This window comes from Gavialis gangeticus, unplaced genomic scaffold (assembly GCF_001723915.1).
Source record: "Gavialis gangeticus isolate Ggan-Ray unplaced genomic scaffold, GavGan_comp1, whole genome shotgun sequence".
NCBI lineage: Eukaryota > Metazoa > Chordata > Crocodylia > Gavialidae > Gavialis > Gavialis gangeticus.
The window spans coordinates 10,489,708-10,511,638 of NW_017729011.1; the positions used below are offsets into that span (position 1 = coordinate 10,489,708).

Sequence of the window (21,931 nt, forward strand, 5' to 3'; positions counted from 1 at the left end):
CACCCCCACTCCTGCCCCAAAGTGGGAGACCCAGCAGGGGAATGCTACAGAATATCCCTTCATCCTCCATAACCCAAACTTGCCATAGCAGTATTTCCTATTATGTCTCCATAACCTAAACTGACCCCCTCCAGGGTCTCCAGATTAGTATCTGGGAAAGCACACGGACTCAATCACCCAATTACAAGGAGGAAAGGTTTATCCTGTATAAACAGCATGAAATGTGACATGGCCCTCCCTGTATAACCAGATCTCGCTCAGCAGCAAGCTGAACAAACTGGGAAGGGGCCATGGGGGAAAGGAGGGGGCTTCCCCCATCTCTCATATCATGTGAACCGTGACAGAGGAATAGCTATTTTAATTGGCAAATACCTCTGGCTCCATGTGCAATTCCCCCCTCCAGCCACCTAAAAGTGATATAGAGGGCAGATGCAGGGCAGTGCCTGGGACTAGGGTTCAATGAGAGGATAGCACCCTACCTTGAAGAACTGTGTGGTACTGGGCCTGGGTGGGGGGGTTTGCAGGGCTGGCAGCATGTGCTAAATGGAAATGCCATGTTCTGCTTAAAACGGGAGGTGCAGGATACAAGGGACAGCTCAAGGACAGCAGGGACACAGGGACTTAAAGCTACTTGTGCACCACAGACGCTACCTCTGCTTGGGGTTCAAGTGCAGCCCCCAGCATATATTAAAGCAAGGAGCTCCCTACCGGTTGGCAATGGGCAGCTCCACAGATAACAATTGTGGCACCCAGTGCTACAGTTCTGCTCCTCCTTGCCTTTAGCTCTGTCCCCAGAATACTTTCTACACTTGAGCTAACTGGGGAGTCACTGTAGGGCACTGCATGCCAGCTCTGCAACTCCTGTACTAACAGGACATTTTTCCAGACCATGACAACTCCTTTACACCCTCTATACATTGCCCTTTGCATTTCTCTCACTCCCCCCCCCCCATATTACTCAGATAATACAAGATATCAGCAAACCCAAGAACATGACAGCAGAATTAAGGAAAGAATAAGGCAACCTGCAGTGCAAGAGATCCAGATCAAAGAGATCCAGATTATCTGGTCTCATGGAGTAGTTAAGACCAAATGCTTCCACAGAACATGTTAAAGCCTCCACAGCACCCTGATCCAGCAAAGTACTTTGGCATATTTATACCTACCCAATTACTAGCATTTCTAACTCTGACAGGACAACTGAGAATGTCCCTTGATTCTTTCTGACAGGACAGACTTTGGGCCTCAACTTTCTTAGATTAGAAAAACCTTAATTCTAGGTGGTAGTTTTATATGCCAGGATAAAATGCCAAGAGTGAACTCATTAACTTCCCTTGTAATAAGTTCAAAGTCTTGTCAACTAGGAGGGAGTATTCTGTAGCTGTCATTTTGCTCTCCAGTCTTGTCCTCAGTAAGAGCCAGCACAATTTCAGACAATACAAAGTTTTTGAGAAGCAGCAAGATTTTAGAGCAGGTCAGATATTCCTGGCTCTACTGCATCCAGCACTCTCAGTCTTCTACCTTCATAAGCTTATTGATTATTATTTTCTTCTTCTTCTCAACCAGCAAGGATATTTGGGAGGGAATGGAGGCAATACCTTGATCTCAGTTCTCCCCAAAAGGCCTTTCTGCAAAATCAGAAACTGGAACGACTGTGACTCAATGAAACATTTAGGCATCTAGTTCAACTTCAGCCAAGAAATCTCCACCTCCCTCTTTGCTTTCCAGGATATAAGAATGGCATTGGTAGGTGGAAACAACTACAGCTATCCCAAAGGGAGAAAAATCAGCAAGCTCAAAATGAATGCAATGTCCAGAATTAACTACTTGCTTGGTATTATTCCACAACACATCCCAGAAAGCAGCTTCCAAGAACTTGACCTTCTCTTGAAAGACTTCCCTTTGTGCATGTGTTTTAAAGCCAGCCCACTAGTTAACTGGGTTTAGTGCTTAGGGGAGCTGACCTGGGAACTGAAGTCTTTTGTTTATCCAGTGATGGTTATACCAAAGGCAGCAATGGTTTTCATTCCTACACAAGAACCCTAACCTGGACAGGCCCCTTTTGTGGAGGCAACTTTAATTTCAGCCCGTCTGTAACTGCTTTTCACTGGAATAGAGGTTTTGGTCGTATGCATGCCTATCCCCATTAGGGAATGGACCCAGACCTATTCCATATACACCACTGAGGTGGTAGCAGATGGCAACAGCATCTGCTGAGCACGACCTTGAGGTAAAAGCCTCAATATTTCTTCATCAGATTGCCAGAGCAATTATTCCTCCACCGTCTCAGAGATGTTCAAACATTTTCTAGCAGAAGCTTAGCTGTCCAGACTCTCCACAAAACAATTACATACAACTGACCTTCCTGAACATCAGTATTTACTACCTGAGAGAGTCTTAAGATTTGAGGTAAGTCATCAAATAGCACTACGATGAAGAAGATAAGCAAAGCTTCAGACAACCTCATTGTAACAAATAATGGCTTGTCATATTTTCCTCCACCCCTATCCAGGGGAGAAAGAAAATGTACCAGCCATTGGCCACAAAGAGCCATGCAGTTAAAGGTGTAGGTTCAAACTCTCAAAAATGACACCTAAATTAACACTTTCCATAGGTATTAATCCACTGTCACTTTATGACAAGAACATCGCTGTTATACAAGTTTTCTTTAACGTTTCTCAAACTTGTTTTTCAAAGAGATCTGCAATGGGGAACCAGATGCACAGGAAAGGGCGGGGACATGACCAAGGTCATGGGACAGAATTTGGTACTATTCCATAATATTGCCATGATCATTCTTTACATCTCCCGGCCTTAACTGTATGCTGTTATTCAGTACAGTGGAGTGAGCTAAGATCCAAGCTGGACGTAGGGACAGTGATATGTGGGTACCTGCATGTTGCTCTCTGGGCTGCATCAAACCAGGTCATCAGGAACGGAAAACGGTAATTAATTTGGAGAAGAACCGCTCGGCAATCACAATGGGAATCCCCCTGTTACTTGAGATCAGTGGTTCTCAACCTTTTCAAATGTGAGGCACCTTTCAACAGACTCCTAGCAAATACCAGCTATTAGTTTGATTTTTTTTTACTACCGAAAAATAATAGAGCGACTCTTCTGCTGCAAAAACTCCGAAAGACTGCAACAGGTCAGAATGTTTTTAACAGTATGGATTCTTATTAGACAACTGTGGTAGTATCTTGTGAATCATGTTTGCTCACCTAATAGTGCTAATATTATGGCATGTCCTAGCACCCTTGAAAGGATCTCAAGGCACTCCAGGGTGTCACAGCATCCTGGTTGAGAATCACTGCCAGAGACCAACTTGCAAGCACTGCTACAGTGGAGTAAAGATCAAATGGAACCAGTGGAGAGAAACTGCCTTTAATAAAGACAGGAGGAGAGCTCTGGGAGAGGACATGTGGGCTCAAGAGAGACAACCACAATACCGCGAGTAGGCAAATGTGGGATGGATAATCTGTCCTCCCACCCCTATGCAGGTCCTGTCCTGGTCTCTGAAGCACAGGTTTTAAGATCCCTTCCAACATTCTGCGGCCATTAATTATAATTGGAAATTCATACAAACACCCAACCTCGGTTTGGCTCTTGTTGAGTTCTTGCAGTTTTCCAAAATGCTGAACACCCGGTATCTCCTGTCATCTTCAGTGCTAGCTGCTCAGTGCTCAGCAGGCTCAGAAATTAGGACTCCATTATGGCTACAACATCACTTTAATGCTACTGACCTTATCAGCAAGCTTAGGCATAAGTCTAGGAACTTAGCTTCAAACAACCCTTTTTTCCCTGAAATATCTTGGCCAGAGGCACTGATTGCTGAACCCCTCTGGCTTTTTTTTCTTTCAGTCTTCAAACTGCTGTTATGACATCAATGACACAGCATCCATACTCTAGAGAAATGTGCTGGAAAGTCACTGTAACTGTATTTACAGAGGCAGAGAGATCTGGATGTTTTTAAGTGACTCATTATCATCACAGAAAAGGGCTGTAAATAAGATTAAGTTATGATCCTCTCAAACGAGGATGCAGCTTGAGATCTACCAAAATGCAAAGCCTCCTGACTGCGTCTGTCCGGTACAAAGGAAGAGTCCTTTCCATGCAAGACCCCACTGTTTTTCCAATGCTTCCCTCTACCCCCTCAAGACACAAGGTAGCATTTTCATTCCATCTAGGAAGAGCACACACCAACTGCAGATGCTTCCTCAGCCTGATGAAGGATATTTATATCCAAAAGCTTGCTAAGAAGAATTTTTCCAACTATCTGTTTTGGTCTGATAAAAGATACCAGATTCACCCAAAAAACCTCATCTGCCAAGTTTCTAACAACTCCCTTTCACCCCAAAGTGTGTTACACAGCTAGAACATTGACCTCCTCAGATAATCCAGACGGGTGTCTTGTCCACAGGCACCGTTCAGCCCACGGCCCAAGTTTTTCTTCAAGTTAGAGTGGTACAGTCTGGCTGAAATCAACTGAGCTGTGCCACAGCTTGGCCTTTGCATACGTCATTTAATCCCTTTTTGCCTCTGCTTCCTCTTCCTCCATCCTTAGCCTATTCAGATGGAAAACTGATTAGAGCAGGGGCCAATCTCCTACTTTGAGGACATACAAAACACCCAGCAAAAATGGGGGCCCATTCCTAGTTGTGTAGCTTAGCAGCTCCGACAACAAGGAACCTGAATGTAGAGTCTACGTGTGAAGGGTCACAATTCCAGTGTGCATGGCAGGTCTGCACAGCAAGGCAGAATTAGCTGTCTACTTCTCCACCCAATGCCTTGGAATATCTCCCAGCTGCAGACAGGGCTGCCATACACACCCAGCGAGAGATGGCTGAAAAGGGACTTGGAATCCGCTGTACAGGAGCAGCCCAGTACATTGGACTGCCTGTGTCCCAGCAGCCACAGGAAACCCCAGCCTGCGCACCTGATGACAAAGGAGCTCACCCCACCTTAAAATAAGAAGATTCTAAGATAAAAACGAGCCTGTCTTGGATGAGAAGAACAAGGGATTACTGATGGATATTAACAGCAGGTACGTTTAGAATAAATCAAAAGGCTTGCTATCAAGAGTATACAGCTCCCCTGTTTTTAGTGCAAAACCTCAGATAGTTACTGAAGGAGGGTGGGAGGGGGGAGCATAAGTATTTGGTCAAGAATGCAGTGGCCTCTGAGCTGGTGCCCAGGGAGCCCCCATGATGTGCCCATGCCCGGTGGCTAGCTCAATGTAGCTGGAGAGACCTGCACCATACACCTAGGAATGGGAGGGGAAAGCAACTCTGTGGGCACATTCACATGTGCACAGTTACTGTGCAGTAAGTGAAATTACTGCGCATTACGGCCGTACTCTACACTTGCATGCCCATACTGCACAATAAATACAGTGACTTATGCCTACTTGGGAATAAATTTGAAACCCGCATCATACAGACATCAAATTTACGCCCAATTAGTTACTGTGCAGTAATGCATGTGTAGACACTTCACTGTGCGGTAACACTGTGTGTGCGGACTGACTTGGGACTAACTTTAGTCCGAAGTCACTCCACACACAGCGTTAATGCAGTTTAATGCCTGCACATGTAGACAATGGCTTATTCCTGCTTACTGTGCAGTAACTTACTGTGCAGTAAATTGCACATGTAGACATGCCCAGTGCAGCCATGTCCAGGCAGCTCTATCACTGAAGCTAAAGGAGCTGGGAGTGAAGGATGAGGATGGCTTTGAAGCCAAAAGGAGTACATGCTCAGCAGGTGGTGGGGAGATCAGTCCTCTAAATTTCTCCTGTGAGGGGAATGTAAATGGATGCAGTCAACATTCCCCCTGACAATGTCTGCTCCCCTCTGCCCCCACCCTATTCCATTGCTAGAAATGGTTTTAAATGAAAGGCCCTGAACCTGATGCTTCACAAGCCCTTAGAACAAGGGCGTCAAACTCATCTAATCCCTGGGACTGAATGACTGGCACGGAGCAAGTCCCCACAACAGACTGGGCCCACAGTCCTGCAATGGGTGCCACATGCAGCGTGGGTCCTGGGCCAGCTAGACTGGGAGCAGTGTACACTGCATGTCCCAGGACCTGTGTGTGGGGCCTTATCTTTGACACCCCTGCCTTAGAGGAAGTAACCACAAATATTCCTCTTGCCTATCAGCAGCTCCCAGTGGGATTCCTGCTTAGGCTTTTCTGGCCATAGGCCAACTGCCAGGGGTGGAGTTATATGGCTGATTACAGGCATGCTAGGTTCTCTACACAGAACAGGAAGTGTCTTTCTCCCCAACTTTACAAAAAGACATCTCTGAGGACCTAGGAACCTAGAGAGAATGGTCTTTCTCTTCCTGGGACATGTGTAAAAGGGACAAAGCCCTGAGACTGACAACCATGAGGATTCTTCTAAGGGAAGACCCTTAGAAAACCCTAAACTTGTAACCATTTGGGTACCACAGTGTAAGAACATTGATAGAAAGGGAGAGGGTTTGAGCTAGCGGTCCCTGGAAGACAAGAGAGGGCCTGCAGGGTTATTCAGGAGAAGTAGCACCACCGTAGTGAATGTTTCATAGTTTTTATAGACATTAGGGGCTGGAAGGGACCTCATGAGGTCATTGAGTCCAACCCCCCCTGCCACAGGCAGGAAGTCAGCTGGGATCAAGTGATCCCAGCAAGAAAAATATCCAGATGTTTTTTGAAAGAGTCCAGAGTAGGTGGTTGCAGGTCCATACCAGCATACCCTGAGTCTAGGAGGTGTCCACATGCTCGACCTTTACCACATGAGACGTTTGGCTTCTGATCCCTACCCAGTGGCTTCTTCCATTCTCCAGCCGCTGGCTAGTCACCACTGGGTTCCAGACACCATAGGAGAGGGGTCAGCAACCTCCGGCATGTGTGCCAAGCATGGCACATAAGGCCATTTTGCTCAGCACACCACTGCCAGCCTGGGCTCTAAGCAGCTGCTGCCAGCCATGGAGCCCAGCCTGCTCTCAGCAGACGGCTCGGAGGCTGCAAGTAGACGGGGCTCCGTGGGCCGCTGCAGCTGGGAGGCTGCAAACAGCTGCTCCAGGCTCTGGCATGTCAGCACTCTGGCACCTTCCAAGGTAGACATTGTGGTTTTTTTGGCATTTGGCCAAAAAACGTTGCCTGCCCCTGCCATAGGAACTTCACTTAGTTCTACTGAACTCCCAACTAACGGGATGTAAGCAGGCAGTGAGGCGGGAGCATCAGTGCCTATTTTCCCTGTGTCACATCTCCCTCATGGCAGCTTCTGCATTAAAAGAGTTCTCCCTTTTAAACATATTTCCATACTATAATCCTCGCATATTCCAGAGGGTTGGCGGTAGCCATCCAACTGCTTGCAGAGACCACTTGTTTCTTCCTTTTACCCCTATTCTTGCTCACTTTGGTACATGGAATGCATGCAAAAACCCCCACTTTTTTCCAAGACAGTTAAGGCTGTTAAGGTTCACAGCACAGCGAGCAAAGCTAGGCAGCAATGGAGCATCCTCACATTTGTTTTCTACAGATCTAAGATAAAGACCTTTAGCAGGGGAGAAAGACTAGTATCTGGATTGCTCTGCATCTCTAAAGCATGAAGCTGGGAGTCAGAATAAATGTGTCCTGCCCTGGGAGAGAGCTGAAAACTAGTAGTTTGAGCCCAAAGCAAAGAGTCAGATTTTCTGAGTTCCCTTCAGCTCTGAGAGGAGGGTTATCAAGTGCTCATAGCACAGCACTGAGTATCAGGACTCCCACTTGTCTTAGGCCTCCCATTGGCTCACAAAGGCACAGAGGCACAAAAATACTTACCCAATTACCCCATCTATAAAGCAGGGATAACTCTTCCTCACTTCATGAGTTGCAAGGGCTGGTTTATTCACATAGTCAGCTCCTTCCAAGGACATGCTACAGAGAACAAGGTGTCCTTACAAACCTTGTGCATGTACTGAAAGCATCTCTTCCACACCCCTTTGCTAGTGTCTGGGGACTCCTCACAGTAGACAAGACAGGAGAGTTAGGCAGCTTTGCTGATGACTCCTGTGGGATCATCATTCTGCCAAAGGGAAGTGCCTTTTATCCTGCCTTAGTTTAACCAAGCTACCTCTGAATCTGCATGAGTAGGACAGGAGGTCTGTGCCATTCAGTGCTGGCACCCTGCCTGCAATTCAATCTGCTCCTGCTGCTCCGACATGGACATAACCTCCCTTCTGCCTCCAAGGATGAGGTCATCATTAAATTAAAGGGTGGGGGGGGAGGTTGGAAATAACCCACACAAACAGAATGAGTGGAAAATAAAAACAATGTAAGTGCTCTCGGCCCCTATTTACTCCATTTTTCAAGGACAAACTTTCTTTTACCTAATGGAATCCGTTTGATTTTTACTTAGTGGATTAGATCATGGGAGTCTGTGCCCAAATTTGAGAAGGACCATGGCGTAGGGGTCACAGGACCAGCCTGATTCAGTAACGGAGTCCAGAACTGAAGAGGCAGGGGATGCAGAGACAGGGACTGGAGTGAGATGGGGGAAGACTTTCCACTTAGCTTCTGGAGAGGAGGCTGCTCCCAGCATTAAGTTGTCCAGAGGGGATGGTGGGACTGCTGGAGTTTCCCTGCTTATTCTCTGCCTAGGTCTGTGGCCATGAGTTTGTCCCAGCACAGCAGTGCTCTGAGGAAGCTCCCACGCGGAGACTCTGAGTTAGCCCTGACTCAGGACAGTGTCCCAGCAGCAGCCCCCTGTTATTTGTTTCCTGGGGAGCAGAAAGCTCACAGAGTTGATGTTCAGTTAGCCACTGGCAGGGTGCTCCTGCAAGGAAGCTCCTGCTGCTAAAGTCCTAGTTATCCTTGGCGAAGGGTTGCTTTGTGGATGCCCAAGTGGTGGGAGTCCCAGCTGGCACAGCCCATGCACTATTGTTGGCAAACTTGCATTCCCTGGCAGGAGGAAGCTCAGAGGTGAGGTCAGGGGTGAAAAAACAAACAGGATGCAAAGAAAGACTGAAAGAGCCCCAACCACAGCACGGCTCCTGCCCCCACAAACAGAGCAGTGCCTTGGCCAGCCCCACTCTGCAACTTTGCAGCAGGAGAGCACCCTCTGCTCCCCAACACAAGGTGATGACACTTATTCTCCAATAAGAAGAAACACAACAGTAATATTTTATTTTGGAACCCTCTGGTAATGCTGCTATTTCGCCCTGAAGCCCTCAATATCCAATATCCATCCAAGCCTCCTCCTGCTGAGGACACAAACAGGAGGTGGAATTAGTGACGTTACCTTTAATGATCCCATTTATTCCTAAAGAAGAGGCTGTTTAACAAGGTGCCTGCTCTTTGCTCTGACCCATGGGCCACGCAGGGTACATGCTGCTGAAATATTTAGCAGGTTTGCACCTCTCTTCTCCTTCCACGATGTAAACTTGCTGGACTCTTGTGCTTATGGGAGCTGGAGTTATATGGCATGGAGACATGTAATGCACTGATACTAGAATGCTACTGAGCACCAAGCACCTTTGCATGGCAGAGACTAATTTCAGGACAGCCGCTGGCAGTCTGACTCTGGGACAGCAGCTACAGGGAGAGAAGCCCACAATGGTAGACAAACCAGGAGCAAAGGGGACCAACTTCTGAATGAGTGTGTTGTATGAATTACCAAGTCTTGGACCAGGGCAGTGACTTCCAGGGGGAAAGGGTAGATTTTTAATACTTACTTGCTCTCGGTCATTGAAGAAGAATCCAAAGTCATTTCCTGCTCTGTAAGCAGAGTGCAGCAGGGACTGCCAATGCCTTTCTCGTCTGTGTTATACAGCACCTAGCATAACTGGGGCTAAGTGCTACTATAATATAAACCAAATAGTACAGGGACTGGTTCTAACCAGCCAGAGCTGAGCGTCATGGGCATTTTTGAAGCCTGCCACTTCATTCTTTGGGCTGCCAAAGAATTCAAGCAAGAACCTTGAACCTCTGTAAAGCAGGGCGGGGATCTGGGGAGTCCATTCATCTAAATTAAAAGCAGAGCTCCAGAGTATAAAAGACTGGACAGCTTGGAAGAAAACTGATGCTAATTGTATTAAATAATCTACCTGGGCAATTGTGAATTCAAACCAATGCAATCTCCTCAGAATTGGCAGCTTGTACAAGGTGTTAACTAAAGCTGTGGAGTTCACCATCTCCAGACTGAATAGGCCTGGAGAACCACTCCTCTCCTCCCCACCAGTGTCATGCGTGCATACTGTACTGGTGCCTGTGTTGCACTCTCACTTGCATGAACAGAAGACTCTACTTTCCAAGCAACTGCTTTGATTTTCTCCACTAGCACCAGCTTTACTTACAAATTCAAGCTGAGGGTGGGAGTGCTCTCGTATCCTGTTCCCACACAGACTTTAGAGTTAAGGGTCTGAGGATAAAGGGTGAATTTCAACACAAAGAAGATCTGTTCAAGGCCCAGACACCTTATCCAGCCTGGGAAAGGTTTTGGTGGAACTAGCCCCACATGCATAGGGATTTTCAGTTCACTATGCCTCTGCCGGAGGTCCCTGGCTTTACCACAACAACCAATTTGAATAAGGACTAGGATGCAAGATAGTCGTGTTCTGAGGCTCTGGGACTCTGGATTCACTTCATGCCTCTGCACAGACTTCCCATGCTTCCCAGGTTTCCTCAAGCAAATCACTCAGCTTGGGATTTTCAAAAGCACCCGAGGAATCATAGAATAGCAGGGCTGGACGGGATCTTAGGTCATCTAGTCCAAACCCCTGCTCTATTCAGAATCATCCCTGACCAAACCATCCAGTCAACATCCCACCTGCTAAGTTATTTCTAATACAAAACTAAAATTTCCCTTGCTCCAATGTAAGGCCATTCTTTCTTGCCTTGTTCCCAGCAGCCACAGAGCATGGTCTAGCTCTATTCTCTGTACAGCCACCTGTCAGGTACTTGAAGACTGTTACTAGCTCCCCCACAAGTCTTGTCTTCTTCAAACTATGTAATCATAATGCTTTCAGCCTATCTTCATAAGTCAAGAGTATACTCAAGCTCACTACTGAAAACTGCTCTAATTCTCTCCATCTGTGGAGTTTTTCCTCCAAGGCAGCTCCTTGCTTTGCTGACTTTCAATGAGAGTTCGGTGCGAGGATCCCACCTTTCTTCTTTCTGTGTCTCGGCCTCCCGTTTCTCAAAGCCAATAATCCATCCTTTTTCTTACCCTTCATCTGTCTTGCCTGGTGAGTTTGCAGGCTCTTTGGGATGTGGAGCATCTTTCATTATGTCTGTATGGCGCTTAGCATAAGGGTGCCCAGATCTCATTCGGGGCCTCTTTAGGTGACTGTCGTAAGGGACAAAATAAATGGGGTGGCAATCAGAATGAAGAAATGAAAAACACTTTGCAGGGACCCCTTTCTGCCCTCACCCATATATCCCCTTCGGAGGTTCTTAACTTAGAAACCTTCCCTCCAGAGGAGAGTTGGAGTGACAGAAAATATTTTCCAAGCTTAATATCAGTTCCAGATGTTCATAGCCATTTCAGTTTGTATTTCACCCTGTAAAACACATCTCTCTCTCGCGCGCTTGCTCTCTCTCTGGTGCACAGCCTGCTTCTTCTATGACATAATCTGCTGGCTTGCCCAGTCAGTGCAGACATACGCACACAAACACACACACGTGCACACACGCACACTCACTCACAGTCTCTTTGAGCACCTCATGATCGAACAAAGAACATCGCTCAACTACAAAGGCATTGTACACATGGACCTATGAGTAATTTCCACAAGTTTTAACAAACAGTTTGGGATGTAATTGCCTAGTCTCCTTTCCTGGCTGCCGATCGGAGAAGTGCTCTCTTCCCCACTGCAGGGTGTTGAAAGCGTGGTCTATTTTGCACACATGTTCACTTCAGGAACAATCCTATTAACATCAGATGTTCAGAAGGTTGTGCTTTTTTTTGTAAGTACCAGTAACACGCCTTTAAAAATATGTGTAGCCAGGGGCTTGGGTGGGCAGGCAGTCCTCAAAAGGTCCAAATTCCCCTTCGCCAAGCCCCAGCGCCTTTGCCCTGCACATTGAGAGAAGACAACTGGGGAGTGTGGAGGGGCCCAGCCTGCAAACTTGCTCCAGACATTACTCCAAGATGAGCAAGAAGAGAAAATGATGTTTGGCTCAGGAAGGGAGCTTCATCTTCCAGTTGCAAGGAGAGCAGGAGGCCAAGGGCTTTGTGAAGATTAGACACTGGAGTCTTTGGGGGACAGGCAGACAGCCAGATGCCATACGGGAGCAAAGTTTGCCGTGTAGCCAAGGCAATGAGTTGGCAAAGCCACAGCAGAACACGCTGCCAGGAGGTTACAGCTAATTAAAATAAAATAAAATACAAATAACCCTTCTGCATGAAAGTCCTGGAGATCCTAAGAATGACTGCAGCAGATTCAGCTAGAGCATACCTGTTACTTACTTGACACCACTATGCTCTGCAAATACCCATCCAACTCCCAGTGTCCCCATCATGGTGGGTGTTCCCCTCAACTTTTAGAAACAAAGGCCCACATTTTCCAAGGGAGCTTGGCTTTCACTTTTAGGGTGTTACCCTTGATTTTACACAGACAGTGTTTAATTCTCAGCTGATGGAGAAATGCACACAAGTGCAAACATGCAGGGCTTTCATAGACCTGAGCAACCAAAGGTTCAAATGAAATCAAGGAGACCTGGGAATGCCGCAATATTGCAGGCTCCTCTGAAAATCCATCATGCTCTTTGGTGTCGTTAGGTGGATGTCCAAGGCTGACTGGCCACTGTTGGAAATTATGCCAGAAAGGTCTGAAAAGCTGGAACGGAGTTTGAGAAAGGGGGAGGGAATGCTTGGCCCTAAACAACACTGGAGAGAGAGATGTAGGGCTTGCTTTTTTGTTTTTATTTTGTTTAAATTGTAATTGAGGTTACTTTGCCTGGGAATTAGCTAAGCCCCCAGGAGCAGACAGAAGGCTATGCAGCTCCTCAGAATGAACTGAATTGCCTGTCAAACACATGGCAGTCATAAAAAGAAAATAATAATAATAATCTGTATTTCCTACTCTTGCTGCCAGACAGAGATCCAGCCACATCAAAAGAGAAAATCCGTGTTTCCCTTGCCTGGCCTCACCTGACAAATGTGTGAGCAATCTGGAATCTCCATCCAAAACAAAGTGCTTCCTTTGGCGGGTTGTTTTCCCTTTTTGGTATTGGAGGGTGCCCCTCCAAGATAAAGAGCAAACCTTCCATGCTGGGAACTGGAAATGCAACCCAAGGACTGCAGCTGCATTTGGCAGTTTTGGAAACAGAAGTTAGCATGGGGAGGGGAGCGGGGAGAGAGGAAAAGTTACTCTGGGGAAGGAATGGTGTCTAAATAGGTAACATCGGGTACCACTGGGACACAGATCCTTCTGGCAATCTGGAGCTGAGGCCCCTACAAATGATCAGTGGCCTCTGACAGATGTCTTGATCTCTCTCTAGCACTGACCATCTTAGCCCCAAAGCAAAAGATACTCAGATACTGTAAGAACTAGGGCTAGGATGAATATGTCAGAGAAAAACAGCAGATGGGGCCAAAATGCCCTGCTGGTGTAATCTGGTATAGTTGCGTTGATTCTAGTGGAGCTGGGCCACTTTACAGAAATAGAGAATTTCTGTATCCTTGGGTCCTTAAGAGTCTTTTAAAAAGTACAGGAAAAACAAAGCCAAACAAAAGGGAGCCATCAAAGGCCAAGTTCTGCTGTTTCTGCTTTTCTCTCTCAACTGGCTCTGACTGATCTTGGTGCGACTGATTCGCACAGTCGTCACACGGTCAGAATGCCAAGTTGAGGTTCCCTTCCCTTTTACCCTCTTAGGCCTCATGACCAGGAGTCTTATTTCCAAAAGCAGCCAGAGTCACTTAAAAAACCTTCTATGGCAAATGCCATCACCTGGTCCAATGCTGGAAACCACTTTGCCCCATCTTCTGCAGACTCTGAGGATCTCATGCACAGTGACACTTTCTGAACAGAAGCCTGTGAATTCAGAAGCCTGCAATTTAGCATTTCCTCTCCTCTTGACTCCCCGACACCTGGACTCACCATCTGGATGAAAGGTGGGTAGCAGGAGAATCCAATTTTGCCAGTGACTGGAGCAATGGGTTACAAATAGCTAACAAGCCAACATGCAAGAGCACTAAGACATGCTGTACCACAGAGAGTAAGAGTCAGGGAACAGTCTCAGATACCTGGCCTCTAGCTGCCCATGATGAGAGATCATCACTGCAGGAGGATCCAAGTGGGTTTCAGTCTCAGATCTATTCCATGTACTTCTACACAGCTTAGCCTAGTAATACATGCAGCACTGGGGGCTGGCCCCTATGGTACTGACTCTGTAGTCTCTACAGGTCCTGGGACACCAGGTGATAAGCCCAGGATAGGTAATCAAAAAAGCATAAGACACACACACCACTGGCTGCACATAACCCACAGATTGTGCCATATGCAATATAATGCTCTACCTGCAACATCCATGGGACAACATTCACTTGCTTTTGCTCTTTTCTTCAGGCACTCCAGAAGCCCCTGCTCTTTGGAGTCCAGTAAGCCCAAGGGGCTAACTACCAGAAAGCTCAGCTCATCTCCCACTCCAAAGTCAGATCAGCCTTGCAACATGTCAGTACTTCTTGGGAACACAGGACTAGAAGGGTATTTTGTGGTCCAGTCCCCCACTGTCTTGGGCAACCATGACAGAATCCCATTCACAAACTGGTCAAGCACCATCTTAAAAGTACTTAAGATTGTTGCTCACGTGGCCCCCGCTGGAGGACTGTTTAAGAATCTTACTTCTAGGATGGCTGGAAGCCTTCTTCTAATGGTTTCCTGACTAGACATGGGTAGAGTTTAACAGCTTCAGCTCCCAAAGGAGGAGGTCATTAGCACACAGGTTTTTGGCGGGGCGGGGAGGAGGGTTGTGTGAGATTGTGTCTGCTCCAGTTAGCTTTGACTGGGCCCTAGCTTTGCACCTAACGTTTTGTGGTTAAACAACTCCAACAACATACAGCATAAGGCATTCATCTTTTTCTGGTTTTGCTCATGAGAAGAGCTGGAGTATCATTTTCAGTAGTGTTTTTTGGGGTTTTTTCATGTGTTAACACAAGATCTTTACATTATTCACCTAAACTCCCCACTAGGCTTTCACAACCTTCTGCCCTGGAGGGGCAGGGACTTCAATCAGTTTCACAGTAACTAGGGTCAGGAGGGACCTGAACAGATCACCTACCCTGACCCCCTTCTACTGGCAGGAATGAATGCTGGGTTCACAAGACCCCAGACAGGCGATCATCCAACCTCCTCTTGAATTTGCCCAAGGTAGGGGCGAGGACCACTTCCCTGCGAAGTTGGTTCTAGATTCTGGCCACCCTAACTGTAAAATATTGCCTCCTGATCTCTAACCTAAACCTATTCTCCATTGGCTTATTACCATTGCTCCTCATCACCCCAGGTGGTGCTGGGGAGACTAGGGCTCTTCCTATTTGCTGATGATCTCCCCTGATGAGTTTGTAGGCAGCCACCAGGTCCCCCCTCAGCCTCTTCTTGCTGAGGCTGAACAGGTTCAGGTGCCTCAGTCTCTCCTCATAGGGCCTGCCCTGCTGCCCTCTCACCAAGTGGGTGGCCCTCCTCTGACCCCTCTCCAGGCTGGCCACATCCTTTTTAAAGTGCAATACCCAGTACTGAACACAGTACTCCAATTGTGGCCTGACTAGTGTCGCATGGAGGGGGAGGATCACCTCTCTGGACCGGCTTGAGATGCACCTTTGGATGCACAACAAGGTATGGGTGGCTTTGCTGGCTGCAGTCTGGCATTGGTGGCTCATGTTCATCTTGGAGTCAATAATGACTCCAAGATCCCTTTCCACCTCTGTGCTTACAAGGAGGGAACTCCCCAGCCTGTGTGTGTGCTGTGGATTCCTTCTCCCAAGGTGCAGCACCCGGCATTTGTCTACGTTGAACCCCATCCTATTCTCATCTGCCCACTTTTGTAGTCTGTCTAAATCCAGTTGCAGCCACTCTCTCCCTTCAAGTGTGCCCACCTCGCCCCACATCTTAGTGTCATCAGCAAACTTGGACAACATGCTTTCAACCCCCTCATCCAAGTCACTGATGAAGATGTTAAACAGTGCGGGCCCAAGGACTTGAATTTCAGAAAAAGACATTCATTGCACTGTTTTCAAATCCAGTCATGAAACTCCAGTCCAAAGTTTCCTGGTCTGTTCAGGAAGATCCTTACCATGCTATCTGCTGCTTAGTTTTTTTTAGTCACTGCCTGGTTGCTCCAGCACCAGGCACTTCTGAAATGCAAATGATCTCTTTGCAGTTGCCCAACATTTTTTTGTAGGTCTCCCTTATCTCCCCCCAGTCTTGGAATACCTAGAGGCCTTCAGCAGTCACTGCTGACAAAGATTTGACATTTTTGCTTCATGCACCCTCCTGCACAAGACCAAACTTTGACTAATTGAGGCCCTACCTCTGAAATCAGTGATTCAGGATACAGAAGCAGTTGAATTACTGCAAAATTCCCCAGAGCACGGGGAAGCCAGCTGCCTTCACTTACCTGTGTAGAGGTCAGTGTCTGTGTACTCATCAACCTTCTTGTGTTGAAGGACATAGTCAGAAACCTTTGTCCCAATTGCAGGCTGGACATCCAGCCACTCCAGAGAGACCACTGTGCTGGAGGGCTCTACGTTGGGAGACAGGCGCAACCTGCAAGAGAGACACAAAAAAAGATGGAAAGCCTAGAGGTTGGTTAATGCTCTCGGGAATATGTTTTTTTTTAAAACAGATACTTCCATGCACTGCACAACTCGCCAGACTATAAAAAGCAAGGGGCGTAAAAGCTAAGGGAGAAAAATAAACTTTCAGCTACACTTCATGTGAGTAAAGCCACAACCCCTGCCTCTGCCTCGGGACTAAATGACTAAAGCCAGTATACCTGGAGGAGTCTTACCTTCCTTCCCAACTAATTCCCATATCATTACTTCCTGCAATCAGAGAGGAGAAGCCTGGTTCAGCAGCCGTATGGGCTCACAAACAGACAAGAACAAGAACAGGTTAGCCAGAGAGGTTGTGGCATCTCCATCCTTGCAGGTGTTTAAGACCTAGCTAGACAAACCTTGGCTGGGATGATCTAGTTGGGGCTGGTCCTGCTTTGAGCAGGGGGTTGGACTAGATGTGACCTTCCGAGGTCCCTCCTGGCCATCCTTTTCTATGGTTCTAAGGAGTCAAACTTCCCCCCCGCCGAATGTCCATGTACCCTAGCTGAAATGAAGGGATTGAGCGTAAATGAGGGGAGAAGCTAGCTCAGGTAGTGTTTATGATGTAAGACTGCAGGAGTACTAGTGAACTAGAGGCTGCGTGGCAGGGGAGGGGAAGGGGGAAGAGTGAGGCCTGATTTTTCCTCAAGTCCTGTGCCTTGTATCACCAATCACACCAGTGCAAAGTGCGACCACCTCAAGCATCACAACTAGGGCTGTGCAAAGTTTCAGGTGCTGATTTGATTTGGAGGAGATTTGGCCCAATTCGGCAGCCAAATCTCTGAATCCAAACTGAATCAGGAGACCAATAAAAAGGTGCAAATGGATTCAAAGCTCTCTGAATCGATTTGGAGATTCGGGCAGTCCCCACCTGCTGCAGCAGGGAGCTGGACACAGACTCCATGTTGGTAAGTAGGGGGCAGGGAGTGGGGGCTGGAGGAGGGGAGAGGAGACCATGAGGGGACCCCTCCAGGCCCCAAACCCTACCTGCTCCCCCAGCCCCCTGAGCAGCCTAAGACCCCTGCCCACTGTCTTAGCCCCCCCTCTCCATGGCTCCCCCATCCACCCCAGCTCCTGGCTCTTTGATTCATGACAGTGATTTGAATCACCGAATCGAATCACTGTCCCCCAAATCAGCCAAATCCAAAGTGAATACTAGCTGCTTTGCACAGGCCTAATCACAACCATGTTGTGGTGGTGTCACCAGCTACACAAAGTACAGGGCTATGGAGAACCAGGCTCAGAGCATACAAATGTGCTGTTTGAACTCAGGATGGCAAATCAATCCCCTCTTAGGATACTGGCTCACTAAAAAGGTGTTCTGTTCCTTGTGGACAACTGGAGCCAGTCTTCCTGCTTTCTCAGCTAATTCCCCATTAATTTGCTCCTGATTTGCTCTCGCTCCAACAAGCCACAATGAATTGCACTGTAATTCCATTTCTTTTACCATTTTAAATTTCATTCTACAAACCCTAGTAATAAGGTGATGAAAATCTATAAGGAAACCATCCAGAGCCGCTGCCTGAGCCAGGATATCCTGAAGGCATCAGTCACACAGCAAGATGCACTGGACTCTAGCCCTGGGCTTGAATGCAAGAGCAAGGAGGCGCCCGTGGGTAAATCTGTAACCGCACACAGCTAATGAGAGGGGGCCGCTTTGCAACAGAGCCCAGTTCATGGAGATACGTACACAGGCTGAGGGAGAGGGCTGCAGTTTGGGAGTCCACTCTCATCAAAGGCATTGAGGTCACACCTGCACCAGTCCTCGATCACATCTCCTTTTCCTGAGCACCAGTATGAGCTCATCAGGGCTCCCTTGAATGCCTAGCATGTTTTGCAGGAAAAAAAAGAGAAGAGAGAAAGAAAAAGGAAAGAGAGTGATTGCTAACAGCTCAGTGAAGTCAGCAAGTGGTTCAGCCTGCATTTGCTGTGAGCATCAAGGTTGCTAATGACATCTGGAGAGAAAGGGTGGACTTGTAGTTCAGGCACAAAGCTGGGACTCAAGCAATCTGAGCAGTTTTCAGCTTTGCCATGGACTCTTTGTGTGACCTCTGGCAAGTCACTTAATCTCTGTGTGCCTTAGTACCCCATCCGCAAAGCTGAGATAATGGGGTTTGTTTTGACTCTATAGATCACGTGCTGCTTTTGGCAAGGGCTGATTTCCCCTCTGTATCTGCTCTGTGCCCAGTGCAGTGGGAGACTTTTAAGAGGGAAGGTGGTCTGTGTATGTAAGAGTGGAGCCACACCACTGTTTTCAAGCCCACTTCCATTGTGGGAGGTCATAGCTGAGCTCCTTTCTGCCCCTGAAATTTCATTGTGTATGGTGCTCTTCCTTTCCTGCTTTCAATCACTGTGTTCTGCTGTTAGGCACAGTTACATGTCCTTGATCTCTACCCCAGAACTGCCTCCAGTCCAAAGACGAGTGGAACGGCGCCCGAATACAGAGCTTCCCCAGAAAAGTGCCCCCTTTCTGCTCATGCTTTCTTTACTCAGGTGAGTCAGCCTACTGAAAGCTTTCCTGCGGAAGAACTGTCCAACAGCCCTCCCAACTATACAGTTGGTTCAAGTAAAGACATCACAAAAAAAGCCTTGTCAATCAACATCTCTTCTATCAACAGGGCTACAACACTCCAATCTTGCTAGGAATGATTTCCAAGAGTACACGCTGCAGGACCAGGTACTGTCATCTGTAAGTGTGTCAAATACTTTCAGGGTGCATCTGGATGGGAATGGGGATATAAATGCGATCCTATCAGCATGCCAAGAATTCCTCACTGCTGCTAAAAGCACCCGATACTGCAATCTGATACACAGGAAAAATGACACTTGTAGAGAACAGGTTGCAATAATATATTTTTGATGTCCCTCTTTCTTTAAACCTATTCCCACTGCTAACTTTTCCTACCTGCTCATCCATACAGACTGCAAGCAACCTGATCACTTTCCTTTCTCCATTCTCATGTGCTGGACCCAGCTACTGCAGTGGAGTTCCCCACACCGCAGGGAAATGCTTGGCTAAACCCCAACAGGCCTGGACCCCTGGTCTGATGTTCCAGGGATGTGACAGGGTCTCAGAAGAGCTAGGTTGTACTCCTGGCTCCACCATGGACCAACTGTGTAAGTCACTGTCTCTCTCCTTCTATATCTGAAAGCTTCGTGGCTAAGGAGTCTCTGCTGTGTTTGTCCAAGGGCATTCTGAAACAAATGACTTCAAGAATAAGTGTGGGTATGAGTGCTGCCAAGCTGGCCAGTGTGGAATATACTGTGAACATAAGGCAAAATTGTGCATCAATTGCCATCAGCAGATTCAGCAAGTACATTTAGATTCTCATGGGTACATTCAATATATTCACATATGCCCAACAAAGATGGCACTGGTTTCAGCTGGGGCTTCTAGGTGCTACCACAGCAATAGTGAAACCTTTATTTCCCCTTAATAACGTTGCAGAATCTATTTCTAGCAGGTTTTAAAGCCCATTTTTAATTTAGTGTAAATCCATTATTTTGAGCTAGAATTTCCTTCCCAGTCCCCCACTTACACACACTTGCTTCACAGCCCCGGGCAGTTCATACTTGACTAAACTCTAGTACTTAAAACGGTATTTTGACCTTCAAATCTCTGACTGTGCCAGGTTGCAAATGCCTGGCTTGCATGATACAACTAACCCCCCACCAGGCTACGCCTTCAAGATAGAAATTACCTCGGGGAGAACAGGGACAGTTTTAGTAGGTTTGGTATTTAACACAAAACTGTAGTAAAAAACGCCTTCCTCAAGCCATTTATTAAAAAAAGGGTAAAAATAGACGTGTACGTCATGCACCCTATTGTTTGCGATCTTGTCAGCTTCCCCAAATGTACAGCCACCTTTAAAAAGGCGCCTTGACTCAGCCCTGTCTGCGGTATTTGTTTCCAGACATTTATGAAATGTTCCCATTCAACAAGAAAAAAAACAGAGAGAGAGAGAGAAATAGCAAGAGGGATGGGAGGAAAAATGTTATATTATTTTATTCCTTGAATTTTTTTAAAAATCTTAATTAAATGCCCGGGAGTGGAAAGAACAATTAGCGATTCTCCAGGATAGATGGATGGATAGAGAGGTGGAGAGGCAGCTCGAAGGAATATATAGTGAGCGACAGACATAGGGACAGACAAGAGAGATAGCTCAGATGTATAAGAATGAATCACCTCCTTTTGTAAAGATTAACGAAATACAATTCTCTCCCCACCTCTGCACTGCGCAGGCGAGGGTGGAAGGGTGGTTCAGACACAAACAATGTAACAAGGAATTCAAGGAAAGGGAAAGGGCACATAGAAAAAAAAACATCCCACCCAGTCCATTTACCAGGTCAGGGAGGGATGTGTGTGTTGCTGACACGAATAGATTGCCATTGATGACCAAGCCAGGATGGTTTTCAACGGGCCCAGAGCTCTGCAGGGATTTCCTGATTGTTTGGAAAGACAGTGGAAAAAGTGAAAAAGGTTTTTTTTAATAAAGGATGAGAGCGAGCGGTAGAGAAAGAGAGGTAGAGACAGCGAGAGCATGGGTTGGATGCCCTGGAGGTTTTTAGAGGTCACAGAGCTGGAAATAGCTTCCTGGCAGGCAGAGAGATGTAGTAGGGAGGACAGGCATTATATCATTGCTGGTCTTTCCTTTGAACTCCTCCTCCAGCTCCAAGTTATGTTCCCTTGTGGTGGACTCACAGTTTACGGCTCCCTGAAGGCACATACGGGTGCAGGCTCCCCTCACATCTCCAGCCAAGGAAAGAGACCCAGTGACTGTGCTGGCGTGAGCGAGGCCATGTGCAGAGGGTGTCAGGGAGTGAAGCGCAGGAGGGAGTGGTGGAAAAAGAAAACACCTGAGCCACCTCTCAGGAAACAGCTTCCAGCCCTCTCAGTGCTCAACACCCACCAGGGGACATGGAGCTAGGAGTCTGGACCCGTGACCTGGGGCCCAGTCCCACAGCAAAGAGCTGTGCAGAGGCAGCTGAGTCTGGCTGCTGAGTAAAGGCACATGGACAACACTTGGGACAAAAGCAGAGCCTGCTATGCAGTGGAAACCTCCTCATGTGGTCTCTGCATAGTTACTTGGTCAACCTCCTGTTCCCATAACCCACACTGCACATCTTCCGCCATGGCACCCCTCACTGCCTGCTTGC

General features: G+C 47.3%; 1 protein-coding gene across 1 annotated transcript in view; it reads right to left on the reverse strand.

The window, feature by feature from the left end:
* The window catches only part of ASTN2 (astrotactin 2), a 644,195-nt gene that overhangs the window by 156,779 nt on the left and 465,485 nt on the right, over positions 1-21,931 (reverse strand). Inside the window, 2 exon segments of the mRNA XM_019510513.1 lie at positions 16,576-16,724; positions 18,465-18,598. Coding sequence (XP_019366058.1) covers positions 16,576-16,724; positions 18,465-18,598 — 283 coding nt within the window.